Source organism: Elgaria multicarinata, chromosome 13, assembly GCF_023053635.1.
Source record: "Elgaria multicarinata webbii isolate HBS135686 ecotype San Diego chromosome 13, rElgMul1.1.pri, whole genome shotgun sequence".
NCBI lineage: Eukaryota > Metazoa > Chordata > Lepidosauria > Squamata > Anguidae > Elgaria > Elgaria multicarinata.
In genome coordinates, this window is record NC_086183.1 from 11,763,920 (window position 1) to 11,782,364 (window position 18,445).

Consider the following 18,445-nt stretch of genomic DNA (forward strand, 5'->3'; position numbering starts at 1 on the left):
TAACTATGCCCTGTGTGAAGAAGGACTTCCTTTTATCTGTCCTGAATCTCCCACCAATCAGCTTCATGGGAAGTGACCCCATTGGGTTCTAGCATTATGAGAGAGGGAGGGAAACGGTCTCTGTATCCACATTCTCAGCATCATGCTTAATTCCATACTCCTCTGTCATGTTTCCCCTTACGCGTCTTTTCCCCCTGGTAAACAATCTGCCCCCTTGATCATTTTAGTTCCCCCTTTCTGCACATCTCACTATAGTATGGAACACTGTGACCAGGGGACCTGCATGTCCAGGTGCTAAGAGCTGATGGCCAACTTTTCTTACGATTCTTTTAGCTTTAAAGTAGAATTGGATAGGACCTCCCTTCAAATAGATTACGCTCCTCTGTAACAGAGGAAGGACAATCCATGCGCTTTTATCTCACTCCATAACACTTTCATCACAGCCAGTTCCCTTGAGGCGACTCCGCAAATTGCTGCTTTTGAGCTAGGCTAGCTTGGCATCCCCTGTTCTTAACCCATGGAGCCATGCTACCCACATTTCTGGGGCAGGTATGCCACGCTTTGCCAGATACTGTTACCTTGCCCTGACGCACGACACCACCATCACGCCAGCTGCTGTTGAACCCGGCACACACCCTGTGAGGCTCAACAGAACATGAAGAGGAGGCTCAAAGCCTCAGGCCTGCTGGGGCCCAGCCCTGCCCCGCCCCAGCTCAGCGGCGAAACTGCAGTGAAGTTGCCGAGGCTGGCGGGGCTGCAGGTGTGAGAAGGGCCCGCCCACCGGCCTGCGTGCAGGCGGCCTGAGATGAAAGGCACTCCTTGGTGAGGAAATCAAAGCGAACCATCTGAGGCTAGCGCTCTCCGCCTATGGAAGAAATTTGCAAAGCTCATAAACGTGAACTGGTGGCAGCTGATGCCAACACCTTTGGGAGCCTTGACTGGGAAGAACTGGAGGGCTGACCCCTGCCACTTCATGGCACCAGAGAAGGTCCCAAACTCAGACTTAAAGGTTTCCGTGTGCTGGACAACCTCAAGATGGGCGTACGGTACAGCCTGGCATGCCAGGTAAAGCCTCACAATCACGTGGAGCATTTCCATGGCAATGACACCACGTGCAGCCTCCCAGAAACGTTTTGGAACTGGCACACAAAAGAAACTTTCTGCATGATCTTGGAGAACTGCAAAGAAGGGTTGAGAAAACCTTCCTGTTTTGCTTCTCCTGTTTTCACGTGTGTGTGTTTTTAACCTGAAGTGTTTTTCTCTATCCCAAATATGTAGAACGTCGCACGTTTTGGTAAATTCTGATAACCAAACTGAAATGAAATTCTCACCTGTCTGCACTGGCCAAATTCAATCGGTACAGCTGTTCCCAGCATGAAAAAGCACATGATGTACCTGCTGTTAAAGATGAGAAGCCTGTCAGAAAAAGAGGTGGCAACTCTAGTCCAGCACTAATAGGGTTGCATGCAGAGGCTGGGTTCACACAATACGCTAACCCATCCACTGTGGGTTGGTGTTGAGCCATGTGTTGTCTGAATGCAGTGCTATTTCCGCAGGGTGGTTATTGTGTTCTCTGAACCCAATGTGTTTTCCACAAGCTTGGTTGTTAACCTCCCTGAACAACCCAACAAGAAGCCATGGGTTCTCAAGGTGGCTTGTTCGAGAAAAATAAACCACACTGCAGGGTTAACAAGACACCCTGGGGAAAATGCACTGCAATGGGGCAACTCAATAACCCATGGTGAGTTAGTATGTTGTGTGAACCTAGCCAATGATTCAAACCCAGGCTTTTAAGCACCCAAAGCACTGAATGTCAGTTCTGGTTTCTCCCAGATTGGAATGTTTAAAGATTTTACATACATCTTGTCCCTAATATGGAGAACTGGACAAATACTGGTAAATTCTTACCAAAACCAAACTGAAATTCTCTACCATTACTAGCCACATGGCAAGCCAGAAGCGGCTTAAGATGTTACAGCAATTTCGCCAGATGATCAACTGAGAATCTTCAGCTTGGAGGCTCCAAAATCTCTTTCTTCCTTTTTGCACATCAACCTCAGGGGTTGGCTGGTGGTGGTGGGAGAGGAGGAGCATAGGCAGACAGTTCTGTCGAAGCCTCTCTTTCCGTGTGTGCTGGAGATCCCCATTCATGACACAGACCATGGGAATAGGCCTAAGGCCATCTTCGTCCACAGCCAAGTTTTGTGTTGGAGACGGACTTCAACACAAGACACACCCAGCAAAGTCGCATTCCTTGCATCGACAGCAACCCCTTGTGGCATCAGCGAAGCAACACCCAGCAGAGCAAAGGAGCTGATGTGACGTGTCAGAGGCGCGTGGCGAAGCCTGGAAGAAGCGATCACATCCGCTTCTCCCTCCTACCTGCTTCCCCCTTTGGGGAATCATCCGGAATGTCCGCAACCCGGAAGATACCTCTTGCCCCACCCAGGAATGTAGCAGGAACATACCACAGCTGTAGAAAGCAACAGGCTGGAACACCCAAAGAAAGCACTTTTAGGAGTGCTGTAACATTGGCTGGCAGCAAAAGACAATGGGCAGTTAGTTCAGCACCACAAAGGCTCGTGATTTCATATCTGATTTATCATTTATTAAGCACTTAAAACCCAGCTTGCTAAGGACCATGCGATAAATTTAATGGGGGAGGGGGCTGGAGGGGAAATCCCCCTCCTCTCCCCCCAACAGAGCACACAACTTCTTTGAGGTTAGCTTCTCCATCCTCAAATATAATTTGGTAAAATGCTCCTTGCCTTTCTTCTTGCCACTTTGATAGACATGACCCAGATGTAATCTCTAGCTTGGATTACAATTTATCAAGGAGTTCAGTTCTATCAACAGTGGTTTGAATTGTGATAATGGCTTCCTATCCTCCTACAGGTGTTAATTAGTGCGGGAATGCTAGGATGTTTGTTTTGTGGCGAATGGTCAGCTTTAATGTAAGTGTCACAGACTGTATTTTTTGCATTCGGTTTCCTTTTGACCTCACTGTTCCCATTACCCTGTTCTATCTATGCCTATGTTCAGATACACCTGCCATCTGTAGATAATACTCAAATGTGACATGGGACTCTAGTTCACAAAACCGCATAACATAATAAATGCGTTAATCTTTTAATGCACCACAAAGGAAAGGTTACATTTGGGGCTGCTTAGTTTAGGGAAAAGGCAAGTAATGGGATGGGAACATGATATCGGTGTATAAAATTATGTATGGAGTGGAGAAAGTGGATAGAAAGCAGCTTTTCTCCCTCTCTCATAATACTAGGATCCAGGGTCATCCGCTGAAGCTGATGGGGAAATCATGGCAGACAAAAGGAAGTACTTCTTCACAGAGCGTGGAGTTAAACTGTGGAATTGGCTTCCAAGGAATGTAGTGATGACCACTAACCTAGAGGGCTTTAGCAGGGGATTAGACAGATTCTTGAAGGACAAGGCAAAGGCTAGCAAGGGCTGCTGATCACGCTACGAATGGCTGCTGTACACTACTTCCAGGATCAGAGGTGACAAAGTCTATCAATGGCAGCTATGTACTGCCTCCAGGATCAGAGGTGACCTACCTCTGAATACCACTTGCTAGGGAACAAGAGCCACGGCCCCCATGACCTACTTACAGCCTTTCCATGGGCATCTGGTGGGCCCCTGGGAGAAACAGGAGGCTGGACTGGACAGGCCTTTGGTGTGATGCAACAGGGCTCTTCTTCTGTTCTTTTTTCTCTTCCAAACTACTATTGGAGAAGGAGGGGGGAGCCACAACATCCCCCCCAAATGCCAAAAGCCTGCCCATACTTACACACCAGGGAACAGATGCGCATAGGTCTGGTGCAGAGAGCATGGAAATGTTTTTATTCAGCAGTCTCCCCAACAGAGCACAACTCTGCAGTTAGTGACAACCGAGCAATGCGTAACGAGGCAGAGCAGCCTTCTGCAATCTGGCTCGCTCCAGATGTTTGGGCCACAACTCCCATCAACCATGGGAAGCTGAAGTCCAACCCCTATGGAGGAGCGCCCGGTTGCAGAAGGACAGAATAGAGAAACAGAAGCAGGGACATCTCTCTGGTTATTCTGTATGGAAACGTCTTTCATGGCAACATCCATTATTTTGCCCCTTTGCTGGGAGATTTGATCTTGGCTACACGTGGCCAACTCCTGGGCTCACAGGTGCCAAACCACAACACACTGCCATTTCTTCTTTGGTCAGCTACAAACCATGCACAGGACGACCATCTTCCTGAGAGAAAAGCCTCTCTCTCTCGGGTAGGCAGGTTCCCAATTACCCCAGCACGGTAGCTCTTGTTGGAAGGAACCTAAGGGCACGAGCTGCATTGTGGTAGCCTGTGTTTGCTAGAGGCTTCTTCTTCAGGTCCAGTGACACAGGGGACCCCCCCTCACACCCCTGATGGGAAGGCATCTGGGACAGGGTAAGCTCTGGTCACCAGCTACAGCTGCGGCAGGCACGCTACACGTCCATGGCTTCCTGCTCCAACGTCTCCTCCGGCGGCTGGACATATTTCTCCTGGACTGCTAGTGTGCTGTTTATTGGTGAGTTAAGGTGAAAGGAGCAAACGGCCTGATGCTCAAAGTGTGAGAGGCAGGCAGGCTGATCCATCAATCTTTATCTCTATTTGACAGGTAGCTGACAGTCCAATTACTAGGAGGACTTTCCAAAGTACAGCATCGGAGGTAGCGGATGATACAAAAAAGGGAATTTGAGCTACCTGGAACGAAAGTGGGAGAAGTATTTTTTCTAGATCACAGGTGGCTACCTGGCAGCCCTCCGGCTAAGAGCAGCCTGCAAAATGATTTTCGCCTGACCTCCCCTCCCCCCCCCCCCCCCCCGCCAGTGGTGCTCAACCTTTAATCAAAGGGTGGTACAATTTTGCTCACGGCCTCACTCGTGAGAAATTGCTTTCAAAAGCGGCAAGGGACAGCGATTCCGTACTTCAGTGTTACATCTGTCTTTGAGGTTTTGCTCTGGTTAGTGCCCCCCAGGGCTAGAAACTTACTTGTAAAGCTTGAGTTAGTGTTCTTATAAATCTCTCATAAAGCAGACAGGATCTGTACTAATAAGCCAGATCTTATGGGTTGGCCTATCTTGTCAGGATCTGTGCTAGTGCAGAGTATTCGCAGGGCCCAGGGCCCCTGTCAGGAGCTGTTCTGCTGTAGAGTGATGGCTGGGCTCAGACCCTTTGCCAGCAATACTCCATGGGGGCTGATGTGGATCAGCTGGGAGCAGGTAGGGTCAGGGCTATATAAGACCAGCATTTCTACTCTAGCCTTTGCCACAGCAACGCAATCTCTTGGATCTGTTGTAGCCTGCTCCTCCGGACCCTGCCTTGCCTGAACTGCTGTTTTGTCATGACCACGTCCCTTGCCTCTGGCCCTGCTCGAACTCAGGTTTGCCTTTGGCTTCTGAAACCTGCTTCTTTCTGGACTTTGCCTCTGGCCCTGCTTGGACTTTGTGTACCGTTGGCCTCAGAACCCTGCTATTCCTAGACTCTGCTTTTGCCCCTCGCCCTGCTTGGACTTCGTGTACTCCTGGACTCTGAATCCTGCTCACGCCTGGACTTTGCTGTTGCCTCTGGCTCTGCCATACCTTGCTAGTATTATTAAAGTAAGACCTTTCCAGACTACCTGTCTTGTGTGGGGCTCTGTTATGTTTTAGTTCTCCCGGGTCCCAGAGGCCTAGCCCTAGAGTCCGGCCGCCCACGCCTCGGATCATTACATATGTTGGCTTTGGCAATCTCACCTAACACAAGATGCAGATGTGTCAGTCCGAGGCTCCTGCCCATCAGTATGGTATCATCTGCACTAGTTCTACACACTATCGCTGTCTGCAAAAGGTTGGGTTAATTGCCATCATCCCGACATGCTTTTAAAATGGGGCCACCACTGCGGAAATAGGCGGATTTCAACACACACAGTGATTATGTGCAGGTTTGATTTTACAACTTAAGACCAGCACGTTGACAAGCCACCAATGCCACCGCCAGCCAGTGCAAACTAGCCCTCGAAATGGCAACGCAATGGCTGGCTGGTAGATGTTTTAAATCTTGGATGATTAATTCCCAAAACACATAAGCAAGACCCAGCCTGCCTCTGAGCGGGAGGAGGGAAAGAGAAACAGCAAAAAGGATACGACGTGAAATGGAAATCAGCTCCCACCGCTGCAGACATCAGGGCGCCCAGGCTCCTGTGCTCCAAGTCCCCGAAGGAGTAGCCGTTGGCTTTGTCCACGGCCTGCATCACACGCTGCATGCTCTCCTTGTCCTGGGAAGGGGGAGAGCAAGAACACACGGAGGGCCAGAACGGATTCCTCTCTGTATTTCATCCTGCTATTCAGAGGGATGATCCACATCACATGATTTATCATCACTTGCAAAGACACTCCACTGAGCAGCCTCACGTTCAATGAGACATAGGAGTGCTGTCTTGGGGAGTCAAAACATTCACCCATACATATTTCCATTTGATGCTGCAGCCATCAGGTGGTGCAACCAGCATGTGAACTGGCTTATAAGCAGTTTTTAAATACAGAGCATAGGCTGAGGGTATATAATGCATCCATTTTGCTGAAGCTAAGCAGGTGTGAGTCTGGTCAGTGTCTGGATGGGAGACCTGCTAGGAAACTCAGGCAATACTGACTTGAGTTTCATGATGGAAGAAAGGTGAGATATAAGTGTACTAATAAAAAAATAATCCCAAGCTGCTCTTCCATCCTTGAATACTTATTTCCCTGGCAGCAGATTTTTTTAGCCTTCTAGACTCAAAAGGGTTTTGAGTCCTGCTCAACTAGTCAAATTCACAAGGTGGATCCCAGTGACTGTATTAAACTTTTTGCCTGTTAATTGCAGGGGTCCTTCCACCATTTCTGCACCAATAGATGTTTTCTTCCAGGGACAGTGCTACCTTCTCTGGTCACTCTTACTCCAAACCACCTTCTTCAACCAGATGCTCTCGGATGAACTGGACTACACTTCCCATCATCCCTAGCCCACATGGCAAGTCATGCTGGTTGGGGATAATAGGAATTATAGTCCAACTCATCTAGAGGGTACCAGGTTGGGAAAGGCTGCCTTAGACGATTCAGCTGCCCAAGGAAAACTGTTCTGTACTTTCCTTCCTATATTTTCCATATTTAAAAATGTTATGTTATAACCACATTATTTCATATATTATACCAAGCAAACCCTTTCTTTATGTTCCATACATTGTAACTTCTAATATTACAATAGAGATATTCTATACCAGGGGTGGACAATGTGTGGCCCACTAGATGTCTTGGACTACAACTCCCATCAGCCCTAGTCAGCATAAAAAGTGGTGAAGGATCATGGGAGATGTAGGCCAAAACATCCAGAGGGCCACAATTTTCCCACTCAGGCCCTAGATATAAGGGCTCAGGGGACACACACACACATATTAATATATAATAAATTGCTTATACAGCATATTAACAGAGATACAAGTTTTACTTTGTCAGTAATTAATAAAAGCACTCCTGTTCTTTTTTATGATTTCAACTGTTTCCTTATGCATCACTGTCCAATTTGGCTAATATACACAACTGCATTACCAGTAAAAAGAATCAGTGGTTTCCTTGTTTTCTGGAATGCAGTTTAAGCAAATGTATATGCTTGAACTAAATACTATTTTAAACTTTCACATCATCATCAATGCTGCTGCTTCTTCTTGGTGCTTTTATTGTGCTTTATGTCCTATACTTGGACAGTCCCATTGAGTTCAATGGGACTTATGTAAGTGCGGATAGGGTTGCAGCTTTACACGTTAGCCACAGCTGCATATAATGATAAAACAGGATTCCTAGCTTATCCTGGCTTATTGTGAGGGAGCGGTAGGCACATGCCAACAACCCCTTTGCTCCTGCTTTGCTCCTACTGTTTGTGTGAGTGGATAAACAACCCAGAAATGGTCAGCTTAGCATTACGTCTGAACCTGGCTTGCTGCTTTGATGCTCCCAAACAAACCAGGATTCGTAAGCCAACAACAAATCTGGTTTATTGCTGGCTGGTTTGGGACTAACAAACCAGGATCCTGAGTTCAGGTATAATGCTAAGCTAACCCTTTCTGGTTTGTTTTGCCACTTGCACGAGTGGCTGGAACAAAGCAGGAGTGAATGGGCTCCATACACCAGCATGGAATTTATTCATATAAGACAGGTATACTAGGTTATCGTTACATGAAATGTGGCCATTATCTCAGTGATGTTTACAAAAGCCCTGTGGGTGAAAGACAGAAGACTGCCTTAGTCTACCTAGTGAGCCCGTAGCAGGTGGAATTTGTATTGGGGACCCCTGGCTTCCCAGCTCAGTCTCTTATCCACTAAATTATACTATATTTAATTTAATTTAACCAAAACTATCGTTTAATATTTATTTATTTATTACATTTATATACTGCCCCATAATACTATAACGATGATTGACAGCCCAAGTCTGAAACGGAAATCCACAGATCCAAAAAAATATTAATTTTCCTGCAGGAGAAGGAGGTGAGCCCTTAGAAGTCCAAATGTGGCATAAGTGACTTTAGAAAAATGGATGTGTGCTCCAAGGCTTCAGTGACTGGCTTCCCATCAACGAGACTTGGTTACCTGGACATTGAGAGGTACAAAGGAGACCAAACTGTAGTCTTCAATCACTTCCACAAGCTTCTTGTTCAGGCGATGATAGTTCTTGAAGAAAGGGTCAGAAGACAGGTGATCCAACAGGTAAGACAGATCAAGAACCTCCGTGTAATAATCTAGGTTAAAGGCTGCAAGAGAAGTAAAACAGAAAAATCTTCAGGAAATTCAGGGACAAACGTGCCAGTCAGCCATCTCCAAGCTGGTGCACTCCAAATGTGTTGTACTACAACTCCCAGTATCCCCCACCCAGTCATGCTGGGAGTTGTAGTCCAACACATCTGGGGAGCAGCAGATTGGAGAAGGCTGCTGCAGATCAAGGGGGAATCTGCACGTCGTTCCGAGATCGCTTCTAAGCGACCCCAGTGCGGCGTGAAAGCGAGCGTGTAACTTGCCTTTTGAAGAGCCGACGAAGAGACGTCCTTCCTGCCGCCGCCGCCACCCGCAGACCTCCTCACCGGCTGGGACGGAGAGCTCGGGGGAAGAAGGCGGGGTGGAGAGCTTCTTCCGCTCTCAACCCCGCCTTCTTCAGCCGAGCTCTCCTCGCTGCTTGGCGAGGAGGTCTGTGGGTGGCGACGGTGGGAAGGACGTCTCTTCGTCGGCTCTTCAAAAGGCAAGTTACACGCTCGCTTTCACGCCGCACTGGGGTCGCTTAGAAGCGATCTCAGAACGACGTGCGGATTCCCCCCAAGCCAAATCACATTGGTAATACTAATAGGTTCCAGAGGTCACCTGGATCTTTGAGAATCACACAACAGGCAGAAATTCAGCAGCTGAACCTTTTCACTGCACCTGCTGAATTTGTGTCTTTTAGGCACATATTGAAGGCCAGAAAAGGGCATTTTAGTGGAGAGCAGAAACTGGTCTCTTGTTAATATAGCCAGCATTTAGGCCTGCTTTCAACATTTCGAACATTTCTTCCTAAAACAGGCACAGGGAAAGCGTGGCCCTCCAGATGTGGTTGGACTGCAATTCCCATCAGCCCTAGCCAATATAGCCAATGGTGGAGGGTCATGGGAGTTGCAGTCCAACAGCATCTGGAAGGCCCCACGTTCCCTGTCCACCTCATTAAAGAGGGTAATCTTTCCCTGCCCCACTGCGATCCACCAGCACCAATGGGAGCTGTTTTATGTTGCCAATTGCAGCACACGGAGTGAAGGATTTTCATCCAAATTGCAGCATAAGAACATAAGAAGAGCTGTGCTGGATCAGACCGAGGGTCCACCTAGTCCAGCACTCTGTTCACACAGTGGCCAACCAGCCATCGGCCAGGGACCAACAAAGCAGGACATGGTGCAACAGTGCCCTCCCACCCATGTTCCCCAGCAACTGGTACACACAGGCTTACTGCCTCAGATACTGGACATAGCACACAACCATCAGGGCTAGTAGCCATGGATAGCCTTCTCCTCCAGGAATTTATCCAACCCCCTTTTAAAGCCATCCAAATTGGTGGCCATCGTTACACCTTGTGGTAGTGAGTTCCACAGTTTAACTGTGCTCTGTGTTAAGAAGTACAGCGGGGAATGGAAGAGCCAAACCTCACACACAAACACACATGCTGCAGTCCTGATTCAAAGTGCTCCCCCTCCACTTATTATTTCTTTTTTTAAAAAATGCTCAAGCTGGAACAATGCTGTAGATGACACATTTAACATCACACGTAGTTAAGGTCTCAAATCCTTTTCAGTGGAAAAGCCAGGAATTGAATGAGCAAAGCAAATGCTCTCTCACTCAGCTATGGCCCGTCTCGGGCTACGGGACACGATCAGCCACATCTTTTGAAGCTGCCATCTGATCGCCCCGTAGCAAGAGGCTTCGTTCGTCTACTCCGCAGCCATTTGAGGCCTTCCTGCGACGGGGCTCTCACCCAGTTTCCCGTACTGTTCGACCAGGTCCATTTTGGAGAGGACGTTGACGTGGGGCAGCTCTACGTGGAGCATGGCGGAGAGGGACGTGCAGAGCACGGAGATGAACTTGCCGGGGTCTGTGCAGTAATGAGAATCCACCAGATGAACAGCCGCCAGCTGCGAAGCGCAAACAAGAGAAAGGGAGAGAAGAGTGAGAAACGAACGCGGTGTCGAGTCTGGGATGTTCTAGCACAGCCTTCCTCAACCTGGGGCGCTCCAGATGAGTTGGACTGCATCTCCCAGAATAACCCAGGTGGCTGGGGTATTCTGGGAGATGCAGTCCAACACATCTGGAGCGCCCCAGGTTGAGGAAGGCTGTGGCAGGTCAACACAGGGGGGAAAAGTAACTGGCCAGGGCTTTTCCTTAAGTCAACCTCTAGATAGGTATTTACCGCAGGAGGACAGGGCAGTGTGATGGTTTTGGTGCAAATCTGGTCTTACTTCTGTTCTTCTCCAGTTTTTCACAACATTTTATGTAAGGTTAATAAACAAAGTACCAGGTATCCATGTTCTCACTTTCAGTGGGGCCACCAACTTGGCTGGCAGAGGCATCTGATCCAGGCTAGATGTTACGGCATCAGCCAAGTAGTTAGGGCTTCCAGTGAGCATGGGAAAGGAAAAAAATGCTAGTAGTAATATATATATACTATATATATACACACACACACACAGATAGACACAGACACACACATACAAACACGTACGTACACTCTAAGACAGGGGTCAGCAACCCACCACCAGCACCTGTTCCTCCTACCCCACTGCTCCTTCCTACTGCCAGGCTCAGCTCAGCAGCAAGGAATAAGAACATGGGGCTTCCTCTCTGCTCCCGTTCTCCCAAGGAGAGTGCGGAGGAAGAGGGCAAGTGGGCAGACTTTACTTATTATTTATTTATTACATTTATATCCCACCTTTTTTCCTCCAAGGAACACAAGGCGGCATTCATAATCCCCCTCCTCTCCATTTTATCCTCACAACAACAACCCTGTGAGGTAGGTTGGGCTGAGAGACTGTGACTGGCCTAAAGTCACCCAGTGAGCTTCCGTAGCTGAGTGGGGACTAGAACCTGGATCTCCCGACTCCCAGCCCAACGCTCTAGCCACTACACCACACCTCACAGACATGCAGGGAGGGGGGGTCAGAAGGCAAGCATCAGAAGTGGGGGTGAGGGTGGAGAACCTGCAGGTAAGCAGCAGCGGTGGCAGCACCAGGTACAGCCAGCAGAAGCCGGGTGGTGGTGGTGGAGAAAGATGCCAACAACAGGAGTGGGTGGGAGAGAAAGAAGACGAAGACCGGAGGAGTAGCAGGGAATGGGTGGGAGGAGGAGGAGGAAGGGAGGAAATTTGGAATGGAGGGAAAGAGAGAAGGAAATCCAGAGCCTGCTTGTGGGAGTGCAAGGAAGAGCAAGAGGAAGTCCTAAGTACGTGCTTTGCATGCACAAGGTCCGAAGATTCAGCCGCCTCCAACCCCAATAAACACTTGCTTCCTGTGTGTTACAAGAGAGTCTTTGAGTGGGCTCTTGTGTGCGGCTGCCTGCCCGTGTAAGTTCATAAAATGACTGACCACATGCTTTGCATGCAGAAAGTCCCAGGTTTCGGTGACTCCCATCTGCAATACTTAAAAGGTCTGCTGAATACATTTTTTCTCTTTAATGACTTTGGTATCCTTTGTTCTTATTACTGAGTGCCCCGATGGTCCCACCCCAGGGGCATCCAGTTTTGTGGAAGTGCAGTCTTGCCACTTCCTCAAAAAAGCCACAAACACGCCTACAAGGCTTATCTCCTCCAGCTCTTAAGAGTATCGTTCACCACTTGCCCAAAATACAGAGCTTGGTTCAAGACTTGATTTGATCATATCTCTATGCCAGACGTACCCTGAAGTTCCACTTAGCAAGCTGAGCAAAGATGTTTCTCAACGAACTATGGTGGGTGCAGAGCTCCACTTGCCCTGGGCAGTCAAATAAGAAGTAATGCCCCTTAAATTGGGCTAGTTTCTCCTGCAGCCAGTCAAAGTTGGCCTCCAGATACTCCATGCAATAGATCAAGCCACCATTGGGTCCCAGTTTCAAGTTCTCCATCACATCAGTCAAGGTGATCAGTTCTGAGATATCCACAGCGCACTGGTAGGGAATCCCTTCATTGGCTGGGTCCAGATTCACCACAGCTACCTTGCGCCCAATTGCAGAAAGGAATTCCTGCATGCCAAGACAGTAAGTTGTTTTCCCCGAACCTGGAGGCCCAATCACTGCCTGGCCGAAGGCTAGTGAGGACGGCTTGCGGCTTTTGGACATGATGTACGCTTCTTTCTTTTCCTTAATAATAATTTGTAAAAAAAAGACAACAGAAAGGATGTCAATATATAAGTACCGTTCCACACACCACTCAAAGTTGTGTTTGCCATCAAGTGTATACCCATCAGGAAACCAGCCAATTCTGGCTGCCTGGTGAGAGTACTTGTGTGATCATACTTATTTAGAAGTACACTTAAAACGTTTTAAGTATACATATAACAACACAACATATCAAAGCAACAGTAGAGTAATGCTAGATAACTGCTGTCTTTGAGAGAGCCAGTGACTAGACTGTTAGTCTAGGATCGGAGAGACCTGAATTCGAATCTCCATTCAGGCCACAAAACTCACTAAGTGACTTTGAGCTAGTCCCTTTCTCTGAGTATAATCTATTTTGCAGGATTGTTGTGAAAATAAAGGGGGCAGCCCAATCCACATACTCCTTGGAGAAAAGATGGGAAATAAATGAAAAGAATAATAATATTATTATTATTATTTCAAAGGGGAGCAGTTACTGCTTCTCTGTTGTATCGGCACATAGTGCAACCTGAAATCTGTTTGCCCAGTTTAATTAAGTCTGCATAATAAAATCTAGCAGTATATTTTAAGAGTGCAGAATTTGAGGCTTTTCTGTCCAGCTTTCTCCCATTTTTGTTGCTTTACGTCCAGTTTGACGAGTCCTAGAGAGCTTGAAATCTCGCTCACTACTTCATGACATTTTAGCTGGTCCTAATAAAAGGTATTCCCCTACTGTGACTTTTTAGGTTGTTTTGTGTGGACCAGCATGGCTACCTGCAAATAACTTGTGAAGTGTTCCAAAGTAGTGTAATGACTAAGAGACTGAGCTATGAATCTGGAAGTCCCAGGTTTGAATCTCACATCTGTTGTGAATTTGCTAGGTGGGCTTAGGCAAGCTACGCACTCTCAGCCTCAGTCCTCACATCTGCAATATGCACATAGCAATGCTGACTTGCCTTACTACAGGTCTGGGGAACATATGGCCGCCCAATGTTGTTGGACTACAAGTCTAATGAGCCAGAGCCAGCGTAGCCAATACTAAGGGACAATGGGAGTTGCAATTCAACAACATCTAGAGGGCCACACATTCCCATCCCTGCCTTATAGGGTTGTAAGGATTACAACTAGATACTAACGCACGTGAAGCACTTTAAATACTTGAAAGTAGTAATCACTATTTTGTAGGCAAGAGCAGTCTATAGACCTGAGTTGCCACCAGCTACATCATTACGCAATAACTTATGTACTAGATAAAGCATTGTTTATATTGCTGCACTTTGGGGTGGCTGGGTGGGTGGATAAAAGCTCCCCTTCCTTGGAGCTTTTTTCTTTTCTTTTGCAACAGACTGTTCTATTCCACCCACCCACCGCCCATAACCTAACATAATACAAAATGCACTAAAATCTCCCCTTCCAATAAAAACAATGATTGGAGCCTTCTTAATGAGCCTATGAGACATCTCTGCTTCTAGGGAGCTCTGTGGGGGAAATGAGACATAGTTTGAATGAGCTGCCCAGGGCCATAATGGTAAGCAAAAACCGTGTGTTTTGTGGAGGTTTGGGCTCTGATGGGCTTGAAGGGATGCGCCTGTAGTTGGGGGAGCAAGACCTTCCCCAAAATGCAGGGAGAGTCATGGGGGTGGGGGGTTAAATAAGGTAGGGTGATCATATGGAAAGGAGGACAGGGTTCCTGTATCTTTAACAGTTGCATAGAAAAGAGAATTTCAGTAGGTATCATTAGTATGCATGCAGCACCTGCTGAATTTCCCTCTCCATCCCAACAGTTAAAGCTGCAGGAGCCCTGCTCTCTTTTGTAACTGGTCAGTCTAGTATTGCTAGAGCAGCTTTAACTGCCGTGATGAAGAGGGAATTTCACCAGGTGCTGCAGGCATACAAATGACACCTACTGAAATGCCTTCTTCATCACAACTGTTAAAGATACAGGAGGAGCATCCCTTTTAAGACAAAGAGTTCCCGTCAACCGTTGTCCTCCCCACCCACTTCAAGCTCCCATTAAATAAACTGGGGAAGAAATAAATGGGCCCCTAGAGCGGGGCAGGAAAGAACCGGGGCTAAGAAGTATCCGGAACAAGCACAAAAGTGTCTCTCACCTCCCAAGCAACTGCGACACGGAACCTTTTCGCCGTCACACCGCATCCCCCCTCCCCCATCCGACATAGAGATAGAAAAAGTAAAGTGCAGATGGATGCTGGACTTCCGCTAAAAATCAGAGTTAGGTACTGAACTCGCTCAAACAGTCTACCTGACCCGGCTCCTTAAGTCTCGCCTCCCCCGAGGAGGAGGAGGAGAGAGAGACGCCCATAGAAAATAACGGAGAAAGCCATAATTTTAGAGTGGGGTGTTTGAGCTCCCCCCCACCATCCCCAGAACAAGCGATTGCAGTTCAGAAAGTTGTCCTACTCTTCGTAGATTTTAGAATTCAGGCCTTAGTTCGTGTGAGTAATGTAAAAAAAATATTTTGGATTTTTGTTAAAAATTTTTTTTGTATTTTTCGATGTGCCCTGTATGCGAGAAGGGGGTTGGAAGGAGAAATTTAAGTACACTGATGATTGCTTTTACCCTAACACTACAACCTGGGAGATGTTCATGAAGGATTTGGTTTTCAGTTTTTGCAGCAGGAAATCCAAACCAGCCTTGATCTGTTTTTAATCTTCTCTTTGTTTTTGATGTTGTCATTTTGCCTGTTTAAGTATTTTTGGATTGGATTGGAATTAGGTGTTTATTTTGCCACTTTGGGTAGTTTGGGGGGAAAGGCTAGGATGGAAATTTCAACAAATAAGTAAATAATTATCATACGAATTGTGGGCTACTTTGCAGGACTGTTGTAAACCACTCTCTCTCACCATCACCACCAGCCTACAATGTTGTTTTATTAAATTATAAGAATCTATAGTTCTCTGCAATCAAATTGACTAACTGTTGTTTTATTTTATGTCAAACATGTATGTATATGTCACCTTTCAGAGCAAAAGCCTCCCAAGGCTGGTTATATCAAAACCATCTTATTAATACCAATACCAATACAAAACTAAACATTATCAGAGCAATCCTAAATCACCTGGCTGACAGGAATTATAATATTGAGGGTGTCTAGCCCAGGGATCCTTGAAAAGCTGGAGCCAGCATTGACAACAGCTGCTCTGGAAGCCAGTCGTGTCCATGGAAAGCTCCAGGAGATGGTAGAAAGGAACTCTGCTAGTTGGGGGGCCATGTACAGGGCTGGCATCAAGGGTAGGTATGGTTGGGCAATTGTCAAGGGCCCACACCCCAGTGACAAGAGCCTCCTGGAGTTGGGCCTCCTCTTCACCATGACAACCTGCTTGTCCCCCTGCCTCTCACTCTGGCCCAGACCACAGAGGTGTTGAGAAGGAGGAGAAGATGCCACGGCCTACTTGCTCCCTGGCTCCGGCCTGTCAAGCAAGCAAGGAGGAGCAATGATGAGAAGGAGGAGGCATAATTAGGGTGACCATATGAAAAGGAGGACAGGGCTCCTGTATCTTTAACAGTTGCATAGAAAAGGGAATTTCACCAGGTGTCCTTTGTAGGCATGCGAAAATGAACAGCGCCCAAAGAGCACCCAAGTGCATACACTGAGTACAGTTAAACACTTAACAAAAGACCATGAGACGTCTGTATACGCTCCTACACGTATAAATTATTACACCCAATACAAATTCTTAAAGACAAGTTGCAAAAGTGTTTAAAGCAGAATAGCCAGTTATCTTAACACTCAAGGTTATATATCATAAGCATAACAAATTACATTTGTAGGCATGCAACACCTGCGGAAATTCCCTCTTCATCACAACAATTAAAGCTGCACGTGCCCTACCCTCTTTTGTATGTGGTCAAGGGGGCAGGGCTCCTGCAGCTTTTACTGCATATTAGAAATATGGGGTTAATGAACTGTATTGGCAGGGCAATTTTTTAAGCGTTTTAAACCTTGTGTTTCTCAGTGTGTATGTATATATTTAAATAGCATCCATAGGAAATAAGAACAGAGTCATTAAGAGGTTCTTTGTTCTGCTGCTGCTGCCTTTTGTTTCTAGGTGGACTCACTGCTGCCCAATCACAGCTATACTGAAACCTTAGGTTTCCCCATTGATTGATTTCTGTGGGGCATTCTCACTTCCACCCTGAAAGACCACCCAAAAAAGGGAGAGGTGTTCAAAGTAAACCTGGAATTTTCCTATCCAGATAGTATGGTGAGTTACTCTTAACTTTTCTTACTTCTATAGTAAAAATGGAGAGCCCCCGTTAGCTAGGATTAAGAGTGGCGTCGCTCTATCCCTTGGCATCTCTATAGCAAGGACAGCCATGATTTACATAATTCTGGTTCCGTTTAGGCCGGTTTGTTCCTTCCGCTGTACGCTCTTTATTCCCATCCGGATGGGGGGGAAAAATAAGCGAAGACAACAAGGTTCCGAGCGTACTGCGCGATCATTGGGCAAACGCCCTTGTAAACTGGGCGGCGCGCGCCCCCTGCAGAGCAGAAGTTGTAGTGACACGTCGGCGTCTTTCTGGTTGTTGCTTTTGGCGCGCCCTCTGGTGACGGCAGAGCGAATGACAGCGCCCTCTGCTGATGGAAATTCACCAGAGCCCTGAAGTTTGGAAGGAGGTCCTGTCCTTTGAAAAGGAGAGCCTCTATCACTGCCTTGCCCAACCAGATCACAACTCACATCAGCCCTAGGAAAGATTCCTATAGTCAGGGGTAGTGGGAATTGTAGTCCAAAACATCTGGAGGGCACCAGGGAAGGCTGTGAAAAGCATATTCTTATGGCCATGTGGAAAGAACCACTGCATTCCACTATTTATAACACTCCCTTGGCCTGAACGTCTGGTAGGGGCTCACTAAGACTAAGCCCCCAATGTTAAGCACAGCCAGACTGTAGCAGGAAGAGCTGCTAGGGACAGGCAAGTGTTGCTTTCTGTAATACCTGCAGCTTTGTTCTGCATGTGCCAATCAGTGGCCCTAATGTCATCATCCAGGGAAGCATAGGCTGTCCCCCGTCCCACCCCCCCAATTTGAAATGGCTACACACCATAGCTTCTGGCATCAGCCAGGGTAGGTAGGGCCACTGGGAGGCTGTACCCCCTGCTTCCCAGGAAGGACATCAAAGGGGAAGATGGACCTGGCCATCCCTTGGGGGCTCCTCTCGCCAAAACACTCAGCTCTGACTGACAGTTGCCAAGACGGCAGAAGTAGGAGGAACGATTGCCCTCTGGCCCCAGCCATCCGCCAAAGAAACAAGAGTCACCGACTGGTATCGAAGCAGGACCACCAGCAACGGTAGATCAGCGTAGCCTGCTGTGCATTTAAATGCCCACTTATAGCTCAGCACCCTGTTCTGGTCTTGAAAAAGCAGGCCTTCCTCCTCTTCCCGTGCCCTCCACTCCCAATGCCTTCTGTGTCATGTCTTTTTAGTTTGTAAACCTAAAGGCTGGGCTTCTTTTTTTTTTTATTGACAGGAGCGGCTTTAGGAGAGAATTGCTATCTGGGAAACAGGATAAAAATACAGTAAGCAAGGCGAGGGCAAGGGGAGAGGC

At 47.4% G+C, this 18,445-nt stretch overlaps 1 protein-coding gene across 1 annotated transcript; it reads right to left on the reverse strand.

The window, feature by feature from the left end:
• Positions 1-2,586: 2,586 nt before the first annotated feature.
• GPN2 (GPN-loop GTPase 2) lies at positions 2,587-15,021 on the reverse strand. The gene is made up of 6 exons (XM_063140490.1): positions 14,989-15,021; positions 12,443-12,880; positions 10,530-10,686; positions 8,630-8,790; positions 6,155-6,285; positions 2,587-4,547 (listed from the first exon to the last, which is right to left on the reverse strand). Exons 2-6 carry the CDS (start codon positions 12,857-12,859, stop codon positions 4,475-4,477), a joined length of 939 nt encoding a protein of 312 aa, XP_062996560.1. The 5' UTR covers positions 12,860-12,880; positions 14,989-15,021; the 3' UTR covers positions 2,587-4,474.
• Between the last annotated feature and the right edge of the window lie 3,424 nt (positions 15,022-18,445).